Source organism: Globicephala melas, chromosome 16 (assembly GCF_963455315.2).
Source record: "Globicephala melas chromosome 16, mGloMel1.2, whole genome shotgun sequence".
Lineage (NCBI taxonomy): Eukaryota > Metazoa > Chordata > Mammalia > Artiodactyla > Delphinidae > Globicephala > Globicephala melas.
This window is the reverse complement of record NC_083329.1, coordinates 80,735,042-80,762,220: the sequence shown is the minus strand read 5'-3', so window position 1 is coordinate 80,762,220 and position 27,179 is coordinate 80,735,042. Positions and strand designations below refer to the sequence as shown.

The 27,179-nt window shown below is 44.9% G+C and overlaps 1 protein-coding gene across 6 annotated transcripts in view; it reads left to right on the top strand.

The window, feature by feature from the left end:
* The window catches only part of DISC1 (DISC1 scaffold protein), a 348,149-nt gene that overhangs the window by 158,534 nt on the left and 162,436 nt on the right, over positions 1-27,179 (top strand). The window contains exons 10-11 of one of the 6 annotated variants that reach the window (XM_060286272.1): positions 3,693-3,806; positions 4,730-8,419. The exons of 3 other annotated variants lie outside the window; for them this stretch is intronic. In XM_060286272.1, the coding sequence (XP_060142255.1) occupies positions 3,693-3,763 (71 nt within the window). In that variant the 3' untranslated portion in view covers positions 3,764-3,806; positions 4,730-8,419. Of the gene's footprint in view, positions 1-3,692; positions 3,807-4,729; positions 8,420-20,233; positions 20,847-27,179 lie in introns of those variants that run through there. 2 more of the 6 variants (XM_060286277.1, XM_060286275.1) reach the window with 2 other exon arrangements.

The following is a 27,179-nucleotide window of genomic DNA, read 5'->3' as shown; positions in this document are numbered from 1 at the left end:
ACTTGCTCTGCTGATCACTTACCATGTCATTACATCCTGTGTCTCTGGCCTGACTGTAAGTCCATCGAGGTGAAAACACTGTCTTTAGGTTTCATTTGCGTCGTTGGCAGTACCCAGCACGATGTCATTAAAAATAGTTAAATAGACCACAAATATTTGTTCATTTACTGGGGCCAGATGTTAAAATGAAACATTAGTCCTTTCTTCCCTTAGTTTGAATCACAGACCCAGACCTTGGATCTTCTTTTAAAAAAAAAAAAAAGTTTAAAATTCATTTTCCAATTTAATGAGAGCAGTGATAAGTTTGATTGTCTTTCATGGAAGATGCTTGAGTTGGATATTCAGATTGGGGTGGCAGCAGACAGAACTAGTGGGATGAAAAAAAATCAGTAACTTTTTTTACAGTTTGCTACATCTGCTTTTCAGAAAAAAAAGACAACCCCGAGATTTACATAACTGTTTTTCCATCCCTTGTGGATAAGTTGGTAATGTGTATTGTACTTTATTAATATTGTTGATTTCGTACTATAACTCAGATATAAAGGAAGCAGACGTCAAGGGGAGAGATTTAATCACAGAATAATCAGGGCTGGAATTTTAAATAGAGTATCATTAGCATGTTAATGAATTTTCCCAGTTTACGCGAGCTGCCCAAGTAGAAAAGATACTGCAGATGTAGCTCAAAAATCTGGCGGGGCCTGTGGCCCAGTGAGCTGTCAGGAATCTGTGTAGGGTCTGTGAAATGCGTAAAGAGATTCTCAGTGTGGGTGTCAAAGGCTGTTTTTTTCTGGGAGTGATGGCTGTCTGTGTCCAGCTTAAACTCACTTATTTGCCTTTCAGTGAGCAAGGAGGAAGTGGAAGGCAGGTAAGGGGCAGGTTTGTTTTTTTTTTAAGTCTTTATTGAATTCGTACTGCTTCTGTTTTATGTTCTGGTTTTTTGGCCAAGAGGCATGTGGGATCTTAGCTCCCGGACCAGGGATCGAACCCGAACCCCCTGCGTTGGAAGGCGAAGTCCCAACCACTGGGCCGCCAGGGAAGTCCCAAGGGACAGTTTTTAAGGGTGATAAAGTTGAAGTGGCGTAACTTTTCAGTTATGGTTTGGGACTAGTACCTACCTTTTGCTTCAGGTTAGAAAGGCCACACCCACACAATCCTGCCCTTATCTTTGGACTGCCTCCTGATAGCTAATAAAAGGAAGTATGATGCCCCTTAGTGAGGTATTCGTTTTTTTAACTCTTAAGTCCACTGGTGAAACATCTTTCATAAGTCACTTTAAGGAGAAGCTTTTGGTTAAGAGATTGTGTGCCTTACAGGTTCTGCATATATAGGCAGTCACTCCCTTTCCACATTTATTAGCTATATTTAGATAAAATTTTCAAGAAAAATGAGAACAGGGGAATAAAATCTGTCTTATTTTTGGAGGGGGGAAGAAATGGAGGCCTGGAATATATATAAGTACATATCAAAGATGGAAACAACAAAATTAACAGATACAATGGAAAAGTCGAGACAAGAAAATGCTAATGATGAGTGTTAATTATTTTGGTTGAGAATATGATGCGATCATGAACTTCCTAGAAGCCAGAGCAAAAAAGATAGGTGAAGCGTCGTCTGTTTTCCTCAAAAGTAGCTTAAAGCCCGAAGTTTTCAGGAATGTGGAGTGGTGTTAAATTCTTAAAGATGATTTTTTTGAGAGTGTAATGGGAAGTCCTCATGAATAGATTTATAGCAAATGCAAAAGCACACATGGCTGTTACCAACCACTTTTGAGAAAAAAAGTTAGCGGATGAAAGCAGGAGTTCATGGGTAGACTGTGAAACGGTACACAGATTTCATATCTGTGATTTTGTACATTTTTTCCACACAGAGATCCAGTTACTCAGCAGATTTTTGAAGGAGTCTTTCTAAGTTCCTCCAAATGTTAAGAAACCTTATGTTAACGTATAATGCCATGGAAGTGAATTAGGAAGGGCTTGGGCTAATTGAGTTTAAATATGGAATCTTCCAGTGACCTGACGTCACCGGTCCTAGGTCCCTAGAACCTAAAGGGATGGTTAGAGATCCCATTCTGTAGACACACCAAATGTCTCTTCTTCCCCTGAGCTTTGACTAAAATTTGCTTGGTGGACAACTTGGCTGTCTTTGGGCCAGAATCGTGATAGAGTTTTCGGTAAATGAGACCCGAGCTATTTGTTTGGGAACCAGATGACCCTTGCAGGTTCTGTACGTGAAGGAACTTAGATTGTTATATGGGAAATATCTTAATTGTGTCTGCCTCTCTGAGTGGAAATTTTTGTTTGTTTAGATTGAATATATGTATAATATGAACCTTTTGAAGGGAAACTTCTTCCTAAAATCACAAAATCTTTTTTTCTCGGGTTTTTCTGTGAGCTGAGCCTTCACATCTCTAATCATTTATCTTTGATTCATCTTATTAATTATGTTATCAGGATCCCAGTTAAACATGCATTTGCATTTTTTGTTTCTCTCCAAGGTCGTCTTCTTTCTAGTTTATTCTTGCCTCTCTCTGAGTATGGTTATTTCTCTTCAGCCACTTTTGCCTGTGAATTTCTAAGCTTGAAATTCGTAATTAACTTCCTTCCTCTTTTATTAAACAATGGTGATAATCCCTTTGGGAGGCATCCCCACAGCAGTGCAAAAAGCCTGTATTAGTTCATAGGAGGCCTCAGTTTAGTTTCCGTTCTATTGGTTCCCATCACCCGCGTCACACCTGGCACGTATAGCATCACGGTGTGAGGTTTGGTGGATGAAATTCTTTCTGCTTCCCAGGTGCTTGATGTATGACACAGGAGAACCGGATCTCTAAGTTTCATTGCCACCCATGCATTCATCATTTTAATTTTTTTATTGAAGTATAGTTGGTTTACAGTGTTGTGTTCATTTCCACTGTACAGCAGGTGATTCAGTTATATATATATGTACATTTTTTTATGTTTTTTTCCATTATGGTTTATCATAAGATATTGAATATAATTCCCTGAGCTATACAGTAGGACCTTGTTGTTTATCCATCCTATATATAAAAGCTTACATCTGCTAATCCCAACCTCCCACTCCGACCCTCCCCCCACCCCCTCCCCGCTGGCAACCACGGCTCTGTTCTCTATGTCTGTGAGTCTGTTTCTGTTTCGTAAATAGGTTCATTTGTGTCATATTTTAGATTCCATGTACAAACGATACCAGATGGTATTTGTCTTTCTTTTTCTGACTTACTTCACTGAGTATTGTAATCTCTCTGGTCCATCCATGTTGCTGCAAATGGCATTATTTCATTCTTTTTCATGGCTGAGTAGTATTCCATCGTATACATGTACCACATCTTCTTTATCCATTCATCTGTTGCGTGCATCCATCATTTTAATAAGCATTTATCGAGCACTTACAATATGCCAGGCACCGTGCTCACCTTTGTGTTCCAGAATGAATCAGACAGTCTCTGCCAGAGAGGAAGTCTCCATGTTACTCCAGTTACTCTAGTCCCTACTGGTCTTGAATTCCCATGATTCTCTCCAGCATTGTTCCCTTTTTTTCTTGCTTTCAACTATTTCTGATTTCCTTCTCCTATTTTTATCCATGCAGTTATTTTTTAGAAATCCTTACTGATGCTACTTCCTTTTCTACCTGTCTCTCCATTTGCTTTTTATACTCCCGTAACAATACTCCCTTAACAGAGCCCCTAGGTGGGAATACAATGACAACGTCAACGGTATTTCAGACCGAATTGCAACAGGCAGTTTTCTGACGTGCTGATTTGTTGGAGCAGGGACTTGCTTCTGTATTATAAGGTGGGTACATGTGAATCTTAGGTATTTGACAGGTGTTTGACAGGACAGTCAGTGCCTGTCCTAGTCCCTTGCTACATTTCATCATTTGGACTCAGGGCTTTTGAAGACCTTGGTGTGTGCACACTTGTGCACACTCATACACTCTTTCCTGAAGATTAAGCTAAGCATAGTGGTAAGTGGGATGCCAAGATTCCTGGAGGAGTGCCCTTGGCTGTGGGGGGGTGGTGAGGGGGTTGTTTGTGGTGTGGGCCTGTATCCTGTATTGTAGAATGTTTCACATCCATCAGCATTGTCTTTTGTGCCCCTGTACCTCCCACACCTGTTTTTTTTTTCTTCATTTTTAAGAAAATTTCTGCTTTATTGAGGTATAATTGACAAACAAAATTGTAAGATATTTAAAGTATACATCTTAGTGATTGAAGTTTTGTATATCTGGGTCTTGTTTAAGAAACCTTTCCCCATCCTAAGTCACAAAGACATTCTCCTGCTTCTTCTTCCATTAGCCTCATTGTTTTATTTTTCCATTTATATCTTTCCACACCTGTGTTCAAACGTCCCTGGGTGGGAGTTGTACTACCCTCAGTTACCTGAACAACTTCAGCATTATGTTATGATCTGAAAATAGCATGTTATTGTTATGATTATTAGAACTGAATTGGAATTAGTGGAACTTAATTCTCTTATTCATATTATCCTCATATAAATCCTTATGGGTTTAAAAGTGAGTGCTGTTGGGATTCCTTCTTCCTTTGATCTTTATTGTATATATTTAGCATATATTTATTAGATCCCTTGACCGGGTGTGCAGATTCGCTCTAGCTTTTATGGATTTGATATGTTCTTTGAAAGGAAGGAATGATCCCCTGTATGTTGTCCCTTTCTCTTCAGTAACAAGTGTTGGTTTCTCTCCTTTTTACGCCAAGGCTGCACGTGCATTTCATCTGATCATCTGGACACTTTGTGTGGCTAACCCAGCACCATCTCTGTTTCACAGATGAAGACGCAGAGGCTTAGGGAGAATGGGCGCCTTGTCCGAAGTCACACAGACATGAGGGGTCGGGGCCAGGATTTGAATCCCCTTTTCCTGCGATTTCACTTTTTATGTTCTTCATGAACCTGATTCCCAAACATGAGGTTTTTCCACCCTCCCTCACCCTCACCACCCCCTACCTCAGTACCACACTCAGAGTCATGACTATGAAACAAAAGTCTACTAACAGGATCTCTTGATGCTCTTGAGTGTCCTGAAAAGAGAGGCTGTTTTCATTTTTGAAATTTCTGAGTACACGCTCTATATTTCATGCCTGAAATGATGATCTGCTGCCTGCAGTTTTCCTACACCTGATGGATCATTGAAATTGCTAGGAGGTTCTATAGGTTATCACCCCTGTGATACTCACATATTTTGTATTAAAACCCAAGTTCTTTATTTTGGAAGGATGATTAACAGGGACTTAGCATACTACCACAAATGAGAAAAAGGTTGAGCTATAGCAATTCAACTGGATACATATTTGGTAACTTCAAATCACTTTTTGATATTTTTTTCGAAGAACCATGATTAGTTCAACTTCCTGTTCACAAATGCTTAAATGTCAGTGTTTTCCTTTGTATTCCTATAAGTTCAGGCATTAATAGTATATTGATACCCCAGTCAGAGTTTCTGGGGGAGAACCACGATAAGCCCTGTTTGCCTGTAAGAATTTACTAACATGCCACCCTATTAATTACAAGGAATTAACTTGCAAAATGTGATGGCCATTCTAAGCTTCTCTCGAGTGAGTTTTTGAACTTTAAATAAACAACATTTATTATATTCTTTAATTCAGGGTTTTGCAAGATTAAGACTGATTCTTTTTTTGTTTTTCTGAGTCCCACTTTGTGAGGTTTTGCAGAATTCAATTTTATTGGTGCTGTGACCTATTTTATACTGTCACAGTCCTTTCAATGCTTAATTTTATAAGAAATGCCTTGTTTTCCTCTTTGGCTTTGCCATGAGTTATGGCCTCCTGCCATTTTTGCTGTGCACTTCCTCTTCTTTGAAGCTGCCATATGTTTTGCAACCCAAGAGAGACAATTCTTTTTGAGAGATCCTTTGTTGCTAATTTGGTTTTTCAGGTTTTCCTAGCTCTTGTAAAGGAGAGAGAGTATGCTCGTAAGTGTTTTCTGCCCTCATGATTTTGTCGCACCAAATTTTGCTGCCCAGGTCCCACCATAGTTCTGGGGAGGGCCAGCCTGCCTCATCCACTTTCCTTCCAGATTTTTATGTAATTGGGGAGGGTTGGATCCCTGTTGGGATGGACAATTCTAAGCCAATACACTGCAATTTAATATTTATAGCATGGCAGAAACAATCAAGAATTGCTTAAAGATCTACTGACTTGACATCAAAAATGTGTAAACCAGATATGCTGATAGCTCACATACTCACATAGTTATAGAAGGTAATTTTATTTGTCTTTTGACATTAAACTGTCCAAAGTTTTTATAACTCATTAACAACTGATTGCATACTTTGCTTTTAAATTTAATGATAACCAGACTTCTTTTCTTTTCATTTGCCAAATGATGTTAAACTTTTGGTTATTTTACGCTGTTTTGAGCAGCTCTCTTTTCATCTGTGTTACTAAAGCTGCTTTACACTTTATGTATTTCTAAATATTATATTGCCTTTCCCAAGAAAGAGTCTAATGCAAATATATTATGACTTCAGGGTATAATTAATGAAAGGAAGCCTGGTCCTGCTGGGACAAGGTGACTGAGTCCCAGAGTCTTGAGTCTCTTTTTTTCTTTTTTAAAAATAAATTTATTTATTTATTTTTGGCTGCGTTGGGTCTTCGTTGCGGTGCGCGGGCTTCTCACTGCGGTGGCTTCTCTTGTTGCAGAGCACGGGCTCTAGGCGCGCGGGCTTCAGTAGTTGTAGCACGCGGGCTCAGTAGTTGTGGTTCTTGGGCTCTAAAGCGCAGGCTCAGTAGTTGTGGAGCATGGGTTTAGTTGCTCCGTGGCATGTGGAATCTTCCCAGACCAGGGATCCAACCCGTGTCCCCCGCATTGGCAGGCGGATTCTTAACCACTGGGCCACCAGGGAAGTCCTTGAGCCTCTTTTTAACTTTGTATCTGATCCAGCGTTTGACTTTGGTCCATGTGTCCCAATTGTATCAGCAAGACACATAAATTAGCATTTGGCGAATGTCTTTTTGCCCTTCACCCAACCCTGTATTCTTTTCAGAGACTGAGGAACAGTAGGGACTGAATACCAAACTCCAGGTCTGCCCTGAGAAGGTCACCCAACACTGAAATTCCCCAGTGTCTGGAATCCTGAGAATGTAGCAGCCTTCAGAGGTGAAGTAATTTTCCTGACGGATTACACAAGAATCCTCTGATGTTGAAGCTTATGAAATTCCTGGAGTTGCTCTAGCGGGTTTTTTTTTTTTTCTTTTCAATTTTTAATTTATTTCACAAAATATCATAAGAATAAAACACATTTGAAAAATCGAACAAAAACTGTCCATCATCCAACTTTTGTAGCAGAGCCCCTGGGTGCATTTTTGCTGTCCCCTCCAGTGCCTGGACCACATGTAGGCATTTTTCACACTTGTACTCAGAGTATGGGCACAACTGTACCTTCTTAGCCTTATGTGACAGTAATGAAAGCATTACATCATTCAATCCTTATGGCTGTACGTTCAGAAAAATGAATCATCCTATTCTACGGATGCTGAAACAGAGGCTCAGTGAGCTGGGAGCGTTGTGGATGGGAGTGAACAGCTGGAACGCGACTCAGACCTGTCTGTTTCCAGAGCTGGATTCCTCATCACGTATTTCCTTTCCTTGTTGTAACACAGCGTTCCAGTTTAGTATTTAGAATCTGTATAACATTCTAAGGATCAATATACCATGACCTCCTTAACTCTCTCCTTATTTTGATTCGGTTAATGATCAGTTTATGAATTCCTTTCTGAAGATGAAGTGAGAATGGGATTTCTGGGCCAAAAAGCACAATCATTTTATGACTTGATACATCCTGCAAAGACTTTCCAAAAGATTATACCAGTTTAATTGATACTCCCAGTCCATTCTTTCCAACACTAAAGGTTATTTCTTAAAAAAATTATGTAGCATCATAACAATAATGAAATGGTATTTGATTCATGATTTATTTTGGCATATATTTGACTAATAATGAGGTTGAACTTGCTTTTTTGGTGCCTTTATGATTTTTTCCATTGTGTGTTGTCCATAACCCTTGTCCTATTTTGGGGGGAGTGGTGGGGGGAACTTGATGGTTTCCTAATCTTTACCTAATATGGTTATTATTGTTTTTTCCTGTTTGTATGTTGTGTGTATATGTGTGAAATTAACCCAGTATCATGATTAATAAAGGACCAAGAGGAGAAATCTTTATAAACAATGATAACATGTTGAGGTAACAGAGTGAATTCTGAAATCTCTTGAGGCTTAGGGTGCAAAGCATTTAACAAGCAACGTAGGTTTTCCCGAGTAGAGGCAGTTTGCACCCGGTGTATTAACATTCACTGGCCCTGGCCTTTAAAACAACTGTGATGTAGAGGGAACAGCTGCAATTGGGACCATAATAGACCAATCTCGCTTTTGACAAGAAATCTGTGGAAGGGAGCGTTTTACATTTTCACGACCATTAAAATAAAGAAGCTGAGAGAAACGTGCAGTGTCATGTCCATTGCCTTACTTTTTCTGTACGATGCATCTTACATTGAGTACTTCACTGTATTTTGGCCTTTTAAAAAAATTTCCCATTTACTTAAATAGATCCATTAGAAAAACCGCTCCTGCCGGTAGGAATTTTTTTCTTCCCAAGCATGCTGTTATCTCACGGACTAAAGGAGCGTGTCTGCTGATGGTGTGTAGGGCCGCTGAGGCTGCAGTTTGTGGGAGAGTCACAGGACTTGGTGATGGAGGCTGGCCTGGCGTGGTGAGGGCCAGACGGATGGGGTGACCTTGGAAACTGTCACTGGCTTTTCATGGAGAGCAGTTGGGCCTGCGGCATGTCTCTCCCCTTCTCTTCACAGACAATAAGCGGTGCTGGGTGTTAAGTCAAAGATCCCTTTCCACGGACGATGTGTCATCACCGTAAATGACTACGATTGGGGTTTAGGAAGGCACCGCCTTGCCTACTGCCGCTCTTGGGTATCAGATTCTCCCACCGCCCCAATCACCTGTTCCTATGCCTTTTGGCTGTGGGTTTCTTTCCTCTACCTTTGGAATATCCCGCACCCTCATCCACCCAAGTGCTCACTCCCTACGTCCCTTCTGGGCGTTACCCTGACCGCTTCCTCTGACCTGCTCAACTTCCCTCGGTCTCCGCGTGCTCGGATGCAGCATGTGAAGTGCTCCCTCATCTCTCCAGGAGCAGCTCCCCTGAGATCTCTGTGAAGACGCTCTCTAGCAGCAGAGCTCACTGACTTCCTCTCTATATACTCTTCTTTTCTTTTGAATTTATTTTTGGCTGCGTTGGGTCTTTGTTGCCGTGCACAGGCTTTCTCTAGTTGCGGCGAGCGGGGGCTACTCTCTGTTGCGGTGCGCGGGCTTCTCAACGCGGTGGCTTCTCTCGTTGTGGAGCATGGGCTCCAGGCACGCGGGCTTCAGTAGTTGTGGCTCGTGGGCTCAGTAGTTGTGGCTCGCGGGCCCTAGGACGCAGGCTCAGTAGCTGTGGTGCACGGGCTTAGTTGTTCCGCGGCATGTGGGATCTTCCCGGACCAGGGCTCGAACCTGTGACCCCTGCATTGGCAGCTGGATTCTTAACCACTGCGCCACCAGGGAGGCCCCTCTCTGTATACTCTGTGTCCTCCTTGAACCTGTATTTTTAGTCCAAGACATTTTGTTCTTGTCCTGCCTGGAGCTTGGCTTGATACTGTTAAGGGGATCTTTATCCCAACCCTCTCCAGTGTTCCATGATTATTCATTCCATTTTGCCACGTTTAATGGAATATTTAACAGCGTCTGTGAAGAAGCCTGAAGACAATAAATAAATGCTCTCTTTGGTACTGAAGGGGTTTTATAGAGTATAAAATTGAGGGCACATTTTCCTCAGGAGCCCTGACATTAATATTCATCATGAGCCCCACAGAAGAAGCTATTATATTTTAGCATAGTGGCGTTTACCATACGTTTCCAAGTCCCTTGCAATGGTGCTTCTCATCGTGACAATTAGGAAGGTCATCTTGTGTTGCCAGGCTGTGTGATACATCAACCAGCTCATGGCTGTCGTTGGGAAATGCGCCAGAGCGCTGGTGTGCGCATACATACAGGGAAGACATGATGCTGCTTATTCCAAAGGAGAGCTGTTTACATCTGACTACAAACACGAAACACGCCTGTCGTTTGGCCTCAGATACTATGTGGACACAGAGATGGAAACTTCTGAAGTAAATCCTCCTCTGTGTTCTTTGTGACTCAGTTATATGAGGTGATTTTTCCTTTCTTGAAGCATGACGGTGGTGGGGTCTCCAAAACCTTGTGTAGAGACATTGGACTTCAAGACACTGGTTTGTTATCTCTTTTTCTGCCTTACTTTAAAAAACAGATGATCTGCATTTAAGTACGGGAACGATATTGTATTTAATTCTCCACGTATGAACTTGGATGACAGGATGAGGTGAGGAGATGACCCTGAGTCCGGGTGATGGGGCTTTTGTGGAGCTTGTGAAGGGACAAACCTACCGTAGAGCTCAAGCAGGTATTTCTTGGGAACCTGATAATGCAGTTGGAGGAGTGGGTCACGGGAGCTTAGGCTGGAGGAAATGCTTCTTCATGGGCCTTGGGAACAGCAAATTAGGTTTGCCATGGTGGGAATGTTAATAAATTTCTGCGGACGAACAGCCCCTCACTTTCCTTCTTTCTGTCCCTAAGCTGCTTTGCTCTGAATTGTGAGAGGCTAAACTGCTGTATTCAGGCCTTTAGAATTTGCAAACACTTATCAATAGATGGGAAAGTTGGATAGAAAGCCTTGGATTCATTCGTTTGTACATATGTCTCCATAGTTTTCAAATTCCTTACGTGGGAGAACAGTGGAGAAGAGTCTGTGTCCCCTGAAACATCTGATTATTGCCATTTGACACCATTAATGCCTCAATTTAAAAAATTAACCTGTTCATTCAGCTTTATTCATGGAATCCAGACAGTGTGGAGAGCTGCCTCTTCCAGACCTTTCTTGGGTGTGAGCTGTGCTCCAGTGGCAGATTCACCATCTTTCTGGAATGGTTTGCAGTCAGATTTTCCAGAGGCAAAGAGTCCACATCCCTCAAGGTGCTTTCTGGGCTAATGAATTGCTTTTTAATTAATTTACTCTCAAAAATGATCCTTGTAAATTGAGAGTGATAGAAAGAGAGGAATAAAACATCGTAATAGCCCTGCTACACATAAATGGAGAAAAAAAACCCCACAGTGCTTATGTAAACAAGAGGGCAAACCATTATAGCATGAATGTGAGAAAGGGCTCCTTCCTTCTTTCTCCCACTCTTTTTTGCCCTTTGGCCTAAAGCTGTTAACCTTGGGTGAATGTCTCTGTTGTCCTCTTGTATTATATCCCAAATTCTGTTTGATGCTGACAGGGATGGAGCTCTGAGTCTGTCTCAAGAGTTATGTGTAAGGTTGTGTAATGTCCTTTCTCTGACTGTAAGTTTTTACTCGGTATGTAATGGTCTTAGATGGATGTATTTTGAAGGACTGTCAGCTTATGTTTAAAATTTCTGTGCAACAGGGTTTCTTGTAGGACCTGCCTGGTCCCTCATTCGGCTGGATAGCTACAGCGGGGGTTGAGGACCTCGTAGGTGCCAGGCGCCGGGCAAGGAAGGGTGAAAAGATCTGATTCCTGCCTCGAGATGCTTGTGACCATTGGTGGCGGAGGCAAGCAGGACACCGAGTGGAGAGGGATGAAATAAAGAAACAGAGGCTGATGAGAGAGCTGAGATGAGGACTGCTACGCGTGCCTTGCAAGAGCCGGAGAGAGTTTCCCAGAGAAGGCAAAGCGTGAGCCTCTCAGCAAGAGGAGAGCACAGACTCAGGGGTCTGGGGAGCACGTCGTGTTTGGGGCTTGATGGGGTCGAATCCCAGCCCTGCCATGTAGCAGCTGTGCATCTTTGGACAAGTTTCCCAATCTCTCTGAGTATCAGTGCTCTCCTCTGTAATACAGAAATAAGATTCCTGCTAATATGGGCCTTACAGGGCAGTGAGAGGTGGAAATGAAATCATACATGTGACGGATGTGGCTTAGTGCCCTGGCACGTAGTCAGGACTCAATCCATCTTACTTAATGTTATTATTGATCTAGCTGGTTGAAGGGTCCAAGAATGAGAACGACAGGAGATGAGGCTGAAGAAGTGGGGAAGAGCCAGACCATGAGATGCCTTTTAGCCGTGCTGGAAATTTCTAGATTTTTCCAAGGTGGTGGTTAGCCATTAAAGAAACTTGATTTCTGTGACCTCAGCTGCTTCTGAACATTGTTACCTTATAAAGTAGATGATTAGGTACAGTCACATATAAATGTTTCCATCTTAAATAACTAACATTACACACCTATTATGGCTAAAATGAAAAGTACTGACAATGCCAAGTGCTGACAATATCGTGGAGTGACTCGATGTCTCATATGTTGCTGGTGGGATGTAAAAGGGTAGAGCCATTCTGGAAAATGGCTTTGCAGCTTCTTATAAAGTTAAACATTGCACTTGCCAGGTGACCCAACAATTCAATTTCTAGATATTTATTTATCCTATAGGAATAAGTAGTTATGTGCATGCAAAGCCGTGTAACAAATGTTTATAGCAGCATGATTTACAATTGCCTGTAATTGGAAACCAGCAAGATGTCCTTCAGTGGATGAGTGGAGTAACAGACTATGGTCCATCCACACAGTAGAATGCTACTCAGCAAGTGAAAGGAGCAACTATTAATATGACAACACTTGGGTGCATCTAAAATGCATTATGCCACATCGGAGAAGCTGACTCCAAAGGCTTTATCCTGCACGACTCTATTTATATGACACTCTGGACAGCCCAGACCTCCGGGGACAAGGTCAGGGGGTTGAGGAAGGTCTTGGCCGAAAAGAGGCAAAACAAGGGAATCTTTGGGGATGTTGGGATTGCCCTGTACCTGTTTATAGTGATGGTTACAGGAATCCATCCATGGGCTAAAACCCACAGAACTGTACACACACACACACACACACACAAAGAAGTAAATCTTACTGTACATAAATAAAAAATCTTTGAAAACTCTAATAGCTCATTAACTGCATGCATTACCTGTTTTATCTCATTTAATCTTCCAACAGGTCGATGCTGTTATCTTTATTATCATATTATCTACTACTATTATTGTTATTGACTAAGCTGAGGCTTCGTGAGGTTTGGCCCAAGGTCACATCCCTTCTGGAAGGCGGAGCCTGGCACCAGCCAGGTCTGTGTCCCTCTTTAGGCCTGAGGGATTGCATGCCGGCCCTCAGGGAGGTGGAGAGGGGCAGTAGCCACTTCTCTTGGCCTCACGGCCAGGCTGCACAGTAGTTATCCAGCTGACGGTCAGTGTCTGGTGCTCTGTATACCCTGCTGTTTCAAATTTTACAAGTGGGATAAGGTTTTTTTTTTTTGTTTTGCGGTACGCGGGCCCCTCACTGCTGTGGCCTTGCCCGTTGCGGAGCACAGGCTCCGGACGCGCAGGCTCAGCGGCCATGGCTCACGGGCCCAGCCGCTCCGCGGCATGTGGGATCCTCCCGGACTGGGGCACGAACCCGTGTCCCCTGCATCAGCAGGTGGACTCTCAACCACTGCGCCACCAGGGAAGCCCCAAATGGGATAAGTTTGAAATGGCTTTTGTAAGTGCTTAGTCTCAGAGAGGGAATTGGCCATTCCCTATTTCATCCCTAACTTCTTAACTTATACTATTGGCTAAGTTCAATTTGGCTTCTTTTCAAGGAAATACTACTTCCCTAGAGGGTGTTTACAGTGACACTGTGAAAATCTCGTGCAATTGTTGTCCAGTTCACAGCTTTCACTTGGGCCCCTTAAATATCATTCAGGTTGTAACCCAGGCAGCTCCGTGGCTGAGTAGAGCCGGTAATTCATCAACATAGTCAGACTTAGAGCAGAGGGTGGGAGATACCTCCTTAGAGAAAAAAAGAGCAAAATATTAAACAAAGAGGAACAGTAAAAAAAAGATGAAAAAATTGAAATCTTTTTTCAGATTTCATAGTTACTTGTTTAAACATCTAGTTTCCCAACCTTTGTGACAGCTTTTTGAGATCGTTAGTCTCCCCACACACAACCCCCGGGTCTGTGGTCTGCATATAGAATAGGGGCTTAGTAAAGCCTGGATGAACTAGGTGGATGCTGAATTTGAGAACTGAATGGAGTTTGTGACGTGAGGTGTTTCAAAGTATTATTCACCCAACAGTCCTATATTCAGAATCATTCATGTCCCAACTCCTGGGTAGGTACTTTTGGAGATTTTTAGGAATAATTCCTTATAAAGTCCTATGAAGCATGTATTCTCTTTCCTGAGGCCAGCATGACGAGCTGACTTTCTGAGTATGGGCACCGGCAGAGCAGAGGCTGTATGGTCAGATACATGCAAACTCAGATCCTGATTGTGCTGTGTTATGAAGTGGGACCCGAGATGGGGTAGCTGTTTCACTTCTGTGTGCCTCAGTTTCTGCCTCATTTACTCATGTAACCAGCAGGGGATCCCTGAAACATACGCAATTTGGAGGTAGGTCTTATTTAAGAAAAACGACATGAAATTATGAATCAAAATTAGTTACAGGGCTTGGGGGGGACCCATGAAGGTGAGGGGCCCTGGGGTGTATGTATTATTAGATTTATGGAAAATCTGCCCTTGTTTTCAATTAATTTTTGTAGCAGTCACTCTGTGTCCAGGCTTCAGAGATGGGAGAACTGTGGGAGATACAGCAGAAAAGAGACAATTGCAGTACAGCCTGAGAAGTGCTGTGATGGTGAAGCATGGGTGCCAGGGAAAGATTTCTGGAATAAATGATACCTAAGCTGTGACTTAGGACACGGAAAAGTTGAAACAGAAAAGTATGGGAAGCACATTTGGGGCAGGAGAAAGCAGGGCTTGGAGGTGAGAAGAAGACAGAGTTTCGGGTGAAGTAGAAAAGAAGAGCTTTGTTGCTTTGCCAAAGGCAAAGCGGGGGCACAGTGGACTCATGCTTCTCAAAACTGTGTGTCCCATCCCAGGAGGATTTGGTGAGGAGTTTTATAGCAATGGGTTCGAGGACGGGTTTGCTGATAAGGATTATGGTGTGTGCAGGGCCTGCACTCCTTTAATCTGGCCTCAGGTGGCCTGATGAGTTTCTGTGGTTCCTTTCATCTGGCCTCAGGCGGTCTCCTGAACAGCTTCTCTGGTTCCTGTTGAGTTTGCAGTTCTTGTGTGAGGCTGGAAGTCCAAGGTCAAGGTGTCTGCAGGGCTGGTTCCTCCTGAAGCTTCTCTCCTTGGCTTGTAGACAGCCATCTCTTCCCTGCGTCTTCGCATTGTCCTGTGTGTGTGTGTGTGTGTGTGTGTGTGTGTGTGTGTGTGCGCTCCAAATTTCCTCTTCTCATAAGGACACCAGTCATATTGGAATAGGACCCATCCCAGTGACCTCATTTTACCCTAATTACCTCTCTAAAGAGCCTATGTCTAACTGCAGTCACATTTTGAGGCACAAGGGTTGGGATGTCAACATATGAATTTGGGGGGAGCACAGTTCAGGCCATACCGGGTCACTCAATGCTACATTTCTTTTTTTAAAATAAATTTATTTATTTTATTTATTTTTGTCTGTGTTGGGTCTTTGTTGCTGCGTGCGGGCTTTCTCCAGTTGTGGCGAGCGGGGGCTAATCTCCGTTGTGGTGCGTGGGCTTCTCACTGCAGTGGCTTCTCCCATTGCGGAGCACTGGCTCTAGACGCGTGGGCTCAGTAGTTGCGGCACGTGGGCTCGGTAGTTGCGGCTCGCGGGCTCTAGAGCGCAGGCTCAGTAGTTGTGGCGCATGGGCTTGGTTGCTCTGCGGCATGTGGGATCTTCCCAGACCAGGGCTGGAACCCGTGTCCCCTGCGTTGGCAGGCGGATTCTTAACCACTGCGCCACCAGGGAAGTCCCAATGCTACATTTTATAGTAAGGGAACTTAAAATCAGGTCATTGCCTAACACTCTCTGGGGCCTCTGCTCACATGCAGGGAATAACACAGCCCCGTCCCTTGGCTGGGCAGGCTTCCGGGGCTGGGCCTCCCTCGCTGTCAGACCCCCTCTCTCCCACACGCCCCGAGCCCTCCTTCCATCTTACTCATCTAGCTGCACGAGGCTGGGCGCCTTCAGAGTCTGTCCCCACATTCTGGATGCTTCCCTGCAGTTGTACACGGTGCTGTCTCTTTGCCCTTCCAGCCTCAAGTTGAGTCCTGCCCCCTACCAAGCCCCCTGACCATCCCACTGGAGCCCCGCTGCACCACCCTTCTCCACAGAGCTCTTTGCACTGGCTTACAGGGCTTCCTTTCCCCCGTCACCAATGCATTTCCAGCACCACCGAAGTGGTCCCCAGGGGATAGTGCCACTCAGATATTTGCTGAATGAATGAATAAAGTTAGATAAGTCAGAAGAAGACAGAGTTCCCAAAGTCCAAGACTCTTTTTTTCAAATGGGACCCATTGCAGGGAGGCAACTTGCCCAAGGTCCCATGCTAGGGAGAGGCGGCAGCAGGCTGTTCTGACTTGGGCGCTTGGCCGTTCTGTGACCAGGACTATTTTAACAAGAAAAGGTTACTTAACCTTTCTTGACCTGGGTATCAACAGATACTACTTGTTGTGCAGATACCGCTTGGGGGCTCGTGATACATGTTACTTATCACAAGCAGATGACATTTTTGTCCACAGTGTGACCTGGAGACGTGCACAGATGCCCTGTTTCTCCCTTTTCCTTGCATATCATACGTGATATCTTGGAGCAAGTTTTGGGCAACATCGAACTCTGGCCACTGGACTATATTCTGTGATGCAGGAATTATGCTTGTCTCATCCCCTGCAGTGTGTTGCGTGCAGCAGGCCTACCGTAAATGTTTGCAGAGTGAAACAGTGACTAAATGAGCAAATATTTAATGATAAGAGCTGACAGTCTTTTGAAGTTTCCTAAGGCAGCACTTCTCAAACTTTAATGTGTCTCTGAATCACCTGGTGAGCTTGTTAAAATGCTGACTCCTTTTTTTTTTAATTGAAACTTTTTTTTATTGAAGTATAGTTGATTTACAATGTTGTGTTAGTTTCTAGTGTACAGCAAAGTGGTTCAGTGATACATATATATATATATTTTTTTTCTTTCTCATTATAGGTTATTACAGGATATTAAATATAGTTCCCTGTGATATACAGTATGACCTTGTTGTTTATCTATTTTATATATAGTAGTGTGTATCTGTTAATCCCACACTCCAAATTTATCCTTCCCCCACCCCCGTTTTCCCTTTGGTAACCAGTTTATTTTCTATGTCTGTGAGTCTGTTTCTGTTTTGTAGATAAGTTCATTCGTGTCCTAGTTTAGATCGCACGTATGTGTGATATCATATGGTATTTGTCTTTCTCTGTCTGACGTACTTCACTCAGTATGATCATCTCTTGGTCCATCCATGTTGCTGCAAATGGCAAGATTTCATTCTTTTTTATGCCTGAGTGGTTAAAATGCCAATTCTGATTCAGGAGGGCGTAGGGGCCTGAAAGTCTACGTTTCTACCAGCCTCCAGGCTCTGCTGCCACTGGTGCCTAGGCCTTCCTCTGCCCAGCTGGGCTCTGGTGTATGTGCTGGGATGTCTGCCAGCAGGATCAGGGGCAGTCTTGTGAGCTGATTTGTTGTTGGAAGGCCTGGGTTCTTATTCTCGTTTGTCCAAAAATGAGATATGCGACTTTCAACAGGTTACTTAACCTTTCTTGACCTGGGTATCAACAGACACTGCTTGTTGTGCAGATACTGCTTGCGGGGCTCGTGATACATGTTACTTATCACAACAATCCTGCAAGGTTTCCAGAATTAGCCTGATTTTACAGAAGAGGACACTGATGCTCAGAGAGGTTAAACGACATGCCCACGATGCCCAAGGTGCCCAGGTCAGCAACCTGCAGGGCTTTGAGGATGGGTGTCTGTGTGTGTGTGTGTGTGTGTGTGTGTGTGTGTATATCTCATATCACTTTGCTTGTCAAATAATCATTTGGGTTCTATGCAGGTATGTACCTTTAAGTTAAAGACAAAGATTGTAGGTAACTGTGAGCTTGCAAAGGAGTCCAGATGCTTTTTTTTTTTTTTTTGTACGCAGGCCTCTCACCTCTGCGACCCCTCCCGCCGCGGAGCACAGGCTCCAGACGCGCAGGCCCGGCGGCCACGGCCCACGGGCCCAGCAGCTCCGCGGCACACGGGATCCTCCCGGACCGGGGCACGAACCCGAGCCCCCCGCACCGGCAGGCGGACCCCCGACCACTGCGCCACCAGGGAAGCCCTATTCTTTATCTTGAATTGTCCTGATATCTCTTCCTTTTGGGAAGATTTGAGGCTCTGGCTTTTTGCTCTATTTCAGCCAATCATCAGCAGGAGTGGGGACCACAAATAGCTCATTGTTTTAATTTTAGATTTCCTCAGGCTGTCACTGTCACCTAGTCATCTCAGACACCCTTAGAGGGAGACTGGCGTCAGGAGTATGTGAAGGTCAGAGCAAGGGCAGCAGTGTGCCCAGAAGCACGTGTCGGGTGAGGTCTGCGTCTGGTGAGGCCCCTGACTTTCCAAGGGGCCCTGCATTCCACAGGGTGAGACTTGCTGCTTCTGCACCTTCCATACATTTCAATACATACACTTAGTAGTCGTTACTGTAAGTATCCTTACACGTCGATGGTATTTTGGATTACAAGAACCTCTGAGTATATTTTTGAGCTGTATTTGTCTATGACAACTTTCAGTGCCTAAGAACACACTGGTATCTACCTTTAGACCCAGAAGTCTTCTGAGTGGATAATTCACTTCTTTTCCTCAACTCTGTGCTTTAGAGAAACTGTGAGCACAGAGATGACACCCCTGGGCAACTGAGTCTCCTCTCACAGGAGGTGGAGCTGGGAAGAAAACTCGGCTGGTTCAAAGTGGGTGGAAACGTGACCATTTTATGCCTCCAGTGGAACTGCAAACCTGAAAGGAGAGGAGGGTCTCCCCCAGCACGGTTATGCCCATCTTATAGGATTTAAAGGACATGGGGGGCTTCCCTGGTGGCGCAGTGGCTGAGAGTCCGCCTGCCGATGCAGGGGACACGGGTTCGTGCCCCGGTCCGGGAAGATCCCACATGCCGCGGAGCGGCTGGGCCCGTGAGCCATGGCCGCTGAGCCTGCGCGTCTGGAGCCTGTGCTCCGCAACAGGAGAGGCCACAACAGTGAGAGGCCCACGTACCCCCCCCCCCAAAAAGAGGACATGGGGACGAGGGAGATGATGGAAGAACAGAGCGATAAAGGCAGGTGGAGTGGAAAGCAGGCTGGGGGCAGGAGGGGGAACACATGCACCTTCAGACCATCGTTTGAGGAAAGTGGAGCCCCCTAGTCTTCTGATCCCCTATTTTACGAAAGGCTTAGAATATAAAATCGGGACGTTGTATTTGAAGAGGGAGGAGCAAAGGGTCAACCTGGGAGAAGAATGAATAAGGGCAGCTTTGGAGAATAAGGTGAAGGGACCACCAGGCCAACATGTTCTCCTTTATGGAAGAGGGTGCTTAGCAGGAGATCTCTCCTCTAAGGTGTGTGCCTGGCCGGAACATTCTGTGGGTGTGGTAGGAGCACAGTAAGGAGGATGATTGCTAATCCTATTTTACAGTAGTGAAAACTGAGGTTTAGAAAGGTTCAGTGACTGGCTCAAGATCAGACAGCTAGTGAGTGGTGGAACCTCCAAAACAGGACGGACCTAAAAATTCAAAATTTTTCTTACCTTTCTTCTGCAGTGGACTAGGGCTGTCTCATGTCACGACATCTGAAGGTTGCATTTGGAACTGATCATTTCTTCAGTTATTCTGAATCTTTATCTCTGAGCTTTATTTATCTCAGGTTTTGGATTTGGAAGGCTCTAGAAAGCTGTGGTTGGTGTCCCTCTTCTTTGCAGAAGTAAAGAAAAGTGGGAGAAGTATGTGCAGAGATGAATACAGCAAGGGTTCCAAGGATAGAAACACACATGCGGCTGTTATATGCGTCTTCCTTGTACACATCAGCTTTCACCAAAAAAAGACAGTCAGTATCACGACTAGTTTTTCTAGTATTTTGTAAGCATTCAGATGCTGACATTGGGGAAACGATATGCTCGTGATCTTGTTTAAATCGGGTCAGTTTGGCAAGAGGGGCTGCTGCTTCTACGTCCTCAGCTTCCGGGTTTAACAGTCACATTTGTTTTTCAGTTTAGGCTTCCTCTCGGCCTAATCCGGCATCGGCGTCACGGGCTGCGTTAGCCCGTCAGCTTGGTCACAGTGAGGACGGCCACCCATTCCGTCCCCGTGTGGGATGAGTCAGGAGTGAAGATTATCCGGGAGAAGGCACTTGTCTGACTCTCAGTGATACTGAATAGAAAGAAGTCGGAGCCTTTATTTCCCCCAGCATGAAGGGGAAATAGAATTGTAGCTAAGTTTTAGAATTGTAACTAAGTTTCAGTTTATTGTAACTAAGTTTCAGTTTCTCTGCAGTGCGAATCCCATTTTAAAGGACAAGGGATTATGCCAGATGGTTTTGGACTTGGGCTCGGTATTTGACCGTATAGCAGCTCTCCAAGGTTAGATGGCCGTTTGCTGGAGAACGCCCTCTGGATTTGATCTTTCAGCAGAACCAGATGAATTCCACTCTTTTCTGCTTTTAGGAGTGATGCCGTTTATGTATGCCCGGAAGCTGTGCTAGACGACGTTGCTGATATTTCTGCCTTTAGTGTTCTTTCTGGAGGTGTTTAGACTTCTTTAGTCAAATGCTGCCGTCCTTGGAAAAAGGACTGGAGAGAGAAACGTTTGTCAGAGACAAAATAATCAAACCCTAGTCTTGAAATGGTTCGGAACTGACAGGGCGCAGAGGGAACAGGTACGGCCTCTTTTCTCAAAGGTGGCTGCATGGTGAGGGATGCTCACAGAGCTGGTGGGTGGAACGTGGGCTGCGGATGGGCTCCAGGCTGCTTCCAGGGCCAAGATACAGCCCGGGGCTGGCCCTGCGTCTTCCGTGGCTGCATCTCTGAGTTTGTGGTTGACCTTGAAGCTTGTGGAGCCTAGTGGCCCTGATGGGTCTCCTTTAACCTCCTTTACAGCTAAATTGACAGCTAAATAGACATGCTGTCTGCATAGGATTGGGATGAATGTAGCAACATTGCAGATAAAGAGCAGGCCTAGGGCGGCAGGGCCTGGCACAAAGGCACAGGACGTCATGGGAGATCCTTACCCTGGGGCTGAAAGCAACCCAGAAACTAACAAATGAACACACAAAATGAGACCACCTTTTGCATGGGCTTTGTTGCTTGGGTTTCAACCTCATGAACCTCTCACTGGTTGTTTGATTGTGTTACAGCCATCGTGAGGGATAACTGAGGTAACGTATATGATAATATAAAATATAATCGATGTGACGGTACAGAATGTGTAAAACTTCTAGTAAAGTGCCTAAGTTGTCAAATGTGTGAACAACTCCTAGCAGATACGCCTGCTAATATCTGTATTACATATACTACTCCTATATGTAGCGTACATGTAATATGTAAATTACATATGTATATTACGTATGCTACTACGTTTAATTCTCTTATGTACCATACAGAGGAATCTGTATAAAACCTCTAACCAAATACCTGGCTGCAATTACGAATTATCATGTGCCCTTGCTGCTCCTTTTAGCTTTTCATCCTTTTGTAAACATTTGCAGGCGTGTCTTGTATGTGTTATGTACTGAAAATGTTCATCTTTGCGTCTGAGACTGCAAAGCTGTCCCTGTAATTCCATGTGCTGCCTAGTGTATTACCATGTACTTGGTGGGAGGTGATATAAGGATCTCAGGAAACTTTCTAGATAAGGAAAGAGGCTTATTGGGCAGGTTTTTAAAATGGAAGCACTTGTGGTTTTCAATGTCCATGCAGTTTTCCTCCACAAATTATTACATTTGTAAATGACACTTCTGAACATTTACGCCTCATTCTAGGCATTAATTGTATACTATAGTATAAAGAATCAGATAAGAATGTCTTATGTTTAAATAATACCTCTCTATAAATGGTCTAGTCACCTCACCCACAGTGATGAAAATTCCCCATATGATACAAGCAATTAAACTTGATTTTCATCCAAACAGTCTTCTCTCCAAAACTTGAAATTCCACTTTTTTTTTTGCCTTCTCTTCATAAGGTAGTCCCTCTTCTGGTATTTATAATGTACAACTCCAATCACACATACTGCAGGGCAGGGACTGGGGAGAGGAATAAAATTGGGACATTACTTATATCCTTAAACCAAAACTCTGCCCTGCTCTCTGTTCCCTAAGTATGATTTGTTTTGCTAACTGTGAGATTATTTTATGGACGCTTATTTCCAAAGGGAAGGGCCCCTCCTCCTCCTTTTTCTTCAGTTGACCCATTTCACAATCCACAACAGTGAGCCCTCCAGTTTGGAACTTGATTCAAAGCCTGAAAAGCCCGGACACCTCTGTCTTCACGGGCCATATTCACACGCATAGTCTAAAAGAGCTGGTCATCACGAGGTCCGTTTGATGAAATATGCAAATCAAACAGCCACCCTACTGTTTAAATTCAAATCCTAAAATTGCCCTGAGAATGTGAGGGCTGGGAAACTTAGGCTGTCACTCTCCTTGTGATTCAGGGCCCTGTACTCACAGCTTTGTTTCTGGCTTGGTGCTCATCCTGATGGCTTTGGAGAACATAAATTCCTACGAATGTTTGTCAGGCTGTGGGAGCTGAACAGTTCATTAGCTGCTAGAGTTATTGGGTGGAAGATGGGCCGCCCGATTTGGATGGTGACCTTTATGAGCCCTTAGCTGGATTGTATATTTATGTGTCACAGTGTATTGAAATTTACTGTATCCTGTGACCTGTGGGATGGTAAAGGGCAGAAACCCAGCGTGATGAAGAGGAAGACGGTGACAAGTCTGGGATTCTAGGACAGTAAACGTCCCCTTCCCCTCGCTGTGTTTCTCTCCGCTTCTCGGGGTTACCGATTACAACGCGGTGGATGATGCAAAAGCTCTTTCAAAATCAGAGTTGTTCGAACAATTCATTGTTTTACAGATGAATTTGCTTCTATGCCTTTTTAGCTACTGCAGGCCCGTGCGTTGCTTTCCTCCCCGGCTCCTGGTCAGGTGAATTGTGCTGTGCTCAGAAGCATGACTTACGGTTGAAGCCCTCGCCCCACGCAGGCTGCGGGTCCTCGTGTAGCCGGGACGAAGGGAGCCAGTCCAGCGTGGATAGCATAGCCGATGGAGCACGGGAAAGCTTTGATCTATTTAACCGATTAAAAATTTTTATATTCAACTTACGTGGATGACTGTCACTGAACCCACTTGCGGGAAAGGGGAACACAAGGTGTCAGCTCTCCTGGTGTGTGGGAAAGCCACCGGCCTGGGAATCATGGTCTCTCATCAGCTGATGGCACTGGCCATGGGCCATAGGCACCCAGGGCCTCGGTTTCCTGGTGGCCAAAGTAAGGGTTTGTACTAGATACTCTGCAGGGGCCTTGCAGTATTTCTTTTGTGAGACTGTGAATTTAAAACCAACACAGGCAAACAGTAACCTAGCACTGTTGGCTAGAATCTTGAAGTTAGCTGCAGTCGGTTTACTTTCTTCTGGCCGCACTGCAGCTGTGGTTTCCCATAGTCAGAACTGGGTGTGGCACCCGGGCGCCGCCGGCGCAGGGCTGCGGGGAGGGGAGTTCGCTTCCCACATCCAATGGCACTTGCTCTCTGTGGCTGTATTTTCCGAGCACCTTCTAAGCCTGTCTGAAGAGACACCGCCTGCCCTGCACCTGCTGCCACCCGGCCCTGAAGTGCCACGAATCCCACGTTGAGCAGAGAGAGGGTGTCCCCGCTCAGCTGTCCGCCCGGGTCCCATCCCAGGGGGAGTTCATCCCTGGGCCTGCGGTGCTCAGGGCGGGTTTTAGGTTGAGCCCGCAGGACGTCAAAACAAGCAACCATCTATGCTAATTCAGTTGTTTCAACAAAAAAGTAAAACCGATTTTACTAACTCAGTCAGTGATTCAGTTGCCCGTGAAATAGAGCCTAGCTGACTTTACGGCCGTGTTTTCAGAGACAGTAGGTTGGTGCCCCTTTGTAGCCAGGTTTTCCTCCTTGGCCGCACTCAGAATGGCAGGGGCGGGGGTGGGTGGCCTTTATGTCCGATCTCCAGGTAACTCTAATATTCACTCAGTTTATAATTATAACTGATCACCAGACTTCAGATGGGTGAAACTGGCTGACTCCCTGTGGACTCTCTGAAAGAGGGCAGAGCCCTCTTTTGCATGGAAGCCTCCTGCTGTGCTGGCCTCTGGCTGGGACAGTCCCTTCCTGCCTGTCTCCGTTACTGTCCCCCCCACTCACCATTCTAGATGACTTTTGTTGTTGTTCAACTGCAGGTCATAATTTGGAGTGGATTCCTGTGGTTTCCCTTTTCTGTTGATTTTCAGAAAGCTGTCGTGAGGTCCAAGTTTCCCCCTCATGTTCTCTTCCTCCAGGGCGCTGTAGGGTCCCCTTGGTCTCGTGCTTCTGGCCTCGTTGGTATTTTGATATCTCTGCTTGGCTGCTCGGATGTCCTCATGCTGGGTGTCTGGGAAAGTGGAAATGTCAGAGAATGGGCCCTGGATGTAAGTCACTGATGAGTTGCCTGTGACCTTGATAAATGGTATTGATCGGTCGGTGGTTTCCAGGAAAAGCCTTCAGAATGCAAAAGATGCCACCTATTTGGAAGCACCTCCTTGTTATAATAACCCTTGAGTCCTGACTCAGTATCCGGTGGCCCGGGGGAAGGGGGCCTGAGCTCACTGTCTCATCTATGGGAGCTGGGTCTCGTTCCCTGGGACATTTTGGGAACCAGCATACTTCTGAGAATCCAACTTAAAAAGAAGCTTCTGGGCTTCCCTGGTGGCGCAGTGGTTGGGAGTCCGCCTGCCGATGCAGGGGACACGGGTTCGTGCCCCGGTCCGGGAGGATCCCACATTGCTGCGGAGCGGCTGGGCCCGCGAGCCATGGCCGCTGAGCCTGCGCGTCCGGAGCCTGTGCTCCGCAACGGGAGAGGCCACAACAGTGACAGGCCCGCGTACTGCAAAAAAAAAAAAAAAGAAGAAGCTTCTGTTTCCTTTACAGCTTTTTTCCTCCAAGATTTTTGCAAAGTGCCCTATGTCTACCTGACACACGTTCGCCCCTTTCTTCATCCGTTGTCCAAGTCTGTCTACCCTGCTGTATTCCTTTTCTGTTTATCTCCATTTTATGCTGACTTCAAAATGTTTTGTTGCCTCAAAATCTCTTCGGCTCCTTTTGAGCGCACATTTCTATGCAGCTCTCACTTTCCTCTCCTTTTGCATTTTGACTGAATTCTTTTCTTCTTAAGGAAACAAGATGCTCCATCAGAAGATGGGGTGCTCTGAGCACTGGGAAGTCAGGAAGCCGGGGCTCTCCCGCCAGTTCTGAGTTAGACAAAGACTGAGCATCCAGAGGGGGCCCGGCCGAGCCCCTTATGGGGGGGGGTCCTCCCTCCCTCTGCCCATCTGCTGCCTCGACAGTACATAGCACGTGTGAGGTTACACGGCAAAGCGACTGCCTGCTTTCACGGCCTGTAAAGAGCTTGGTGAGGACCGAGGCTAAATGTAGCGCTTCAGCCCGCCTTTGGGTGGAGGTCTTACATCTAAACCGCAGACATCTGGAAATCAAGGGCAAAATGTAGGGGTGTCTTTAAGAAATTGTCAGAAACGATGATAGGAAAGCTCCTTAAAGAACCTCAAAATGTAAGTGCTGACGTTAAGATAGGCAGTGGTGTCTCTTATTTTCAGACTATTTCCTATTTATGAGCTAACTTAATTTTAAATAGTTGAAAGCTTATGATAAATTAATCTAGAAAGCTACTAAGACTTTAAGGAATCTGGGCTCTGATTGATTTTTCTAGGTTATGAAAGGTTGAGTACTCTAAGCTAAAGACACATTCAGCATAATAATATATCGGTAATGTCTCTGTGGGGGGTGTGTGTGTGTGTGTGTGTACGTGAGACGGAGAGAGAGAGAGGTAGGGGCATCTTTGGAATCTCCTCAGTCAAGCGGATGTGAAAAGTCTGCATTCTCAGGAAAAAAATTGAAGAAAGCAAGGGCTGACTTTCTTCCCGCCCTTGGTCCAAGTCGCGAGGAGTTTGCCCACTGAAGACAGTCTACTTCAGACCTGCCACTACCAGGCATTCTATACTCCTCTCATTCCTCATTTTTGCTACCTTTATGTGCCTTAGTAAACTTATAAGGACCTATAAAAACTGAAATTTGGCTTGAATGAGACCCATTTCTCTACCTCTCATCGCTGCCAAGGAATTCAAGTCCATTTCTTGACTCTGGGCAGATCTTTGCAGTTGTAAGCCGGTTTCCCACCCTGTGCCACAGACGGGGGGCTCACCCGTACCAGGCGAGGACCCGGGGAGCCAGGGTGTCCGCAGCATTCGGGGGAGTCTGGCAGAATTCCAGATGGCGTTCTCGGACCAAGCATCTGAAAATGGTTCTGGCCTCATCAGCCGTTTTTAGACAGCATTTCGGCCTTTGAACGAGATTAGTAAGAACCATATTTTTCCTGTTTTCTGTATCGGAGGAAAGTCTCCACCTCTGTTTCCCTTTGTTCCTGCCCATGTGGGCACGTGTGAGCCCTGAGCTGCAACAGCAGCAGGAATAGGGCTTTTCTCCGGGCTCCCTGGTGAAGCCCCATACGAATGGGGATCCTTTCGGGGGGAGACCGGTTATGTGTCCAGCAAAGATCCCACGATACAGGATGAGATTTCCTTCAGGTGGTGTATTCCTTCCGTTTTTGGGTCCTTTGGAGAATCTTTCCTGTCTCTGTTTCCACAAGGTTTTTTCGGTGGTTGCTGCTTTGGAAACGTCTTTCTCAGAAAGGACCTACCTATTGAATTTTGCTCAGAACCTAAGTGTTATTTACCTCTTTGTATTTTTTTCCTGGTTTCACTACGATAGCCTCTATATCTTGTGTAACTTTTGCCTATCTTTTAACTTGTTTTTACATTTTGGTGGTTCTTTTTAAAAATTTTGTTTATTGATTTACAATGTTATATTAGCTTCAGGTGTACAGCAAAGTGATTCAATTATACATCTATCTATTCTTTTCAGATTCTTTTC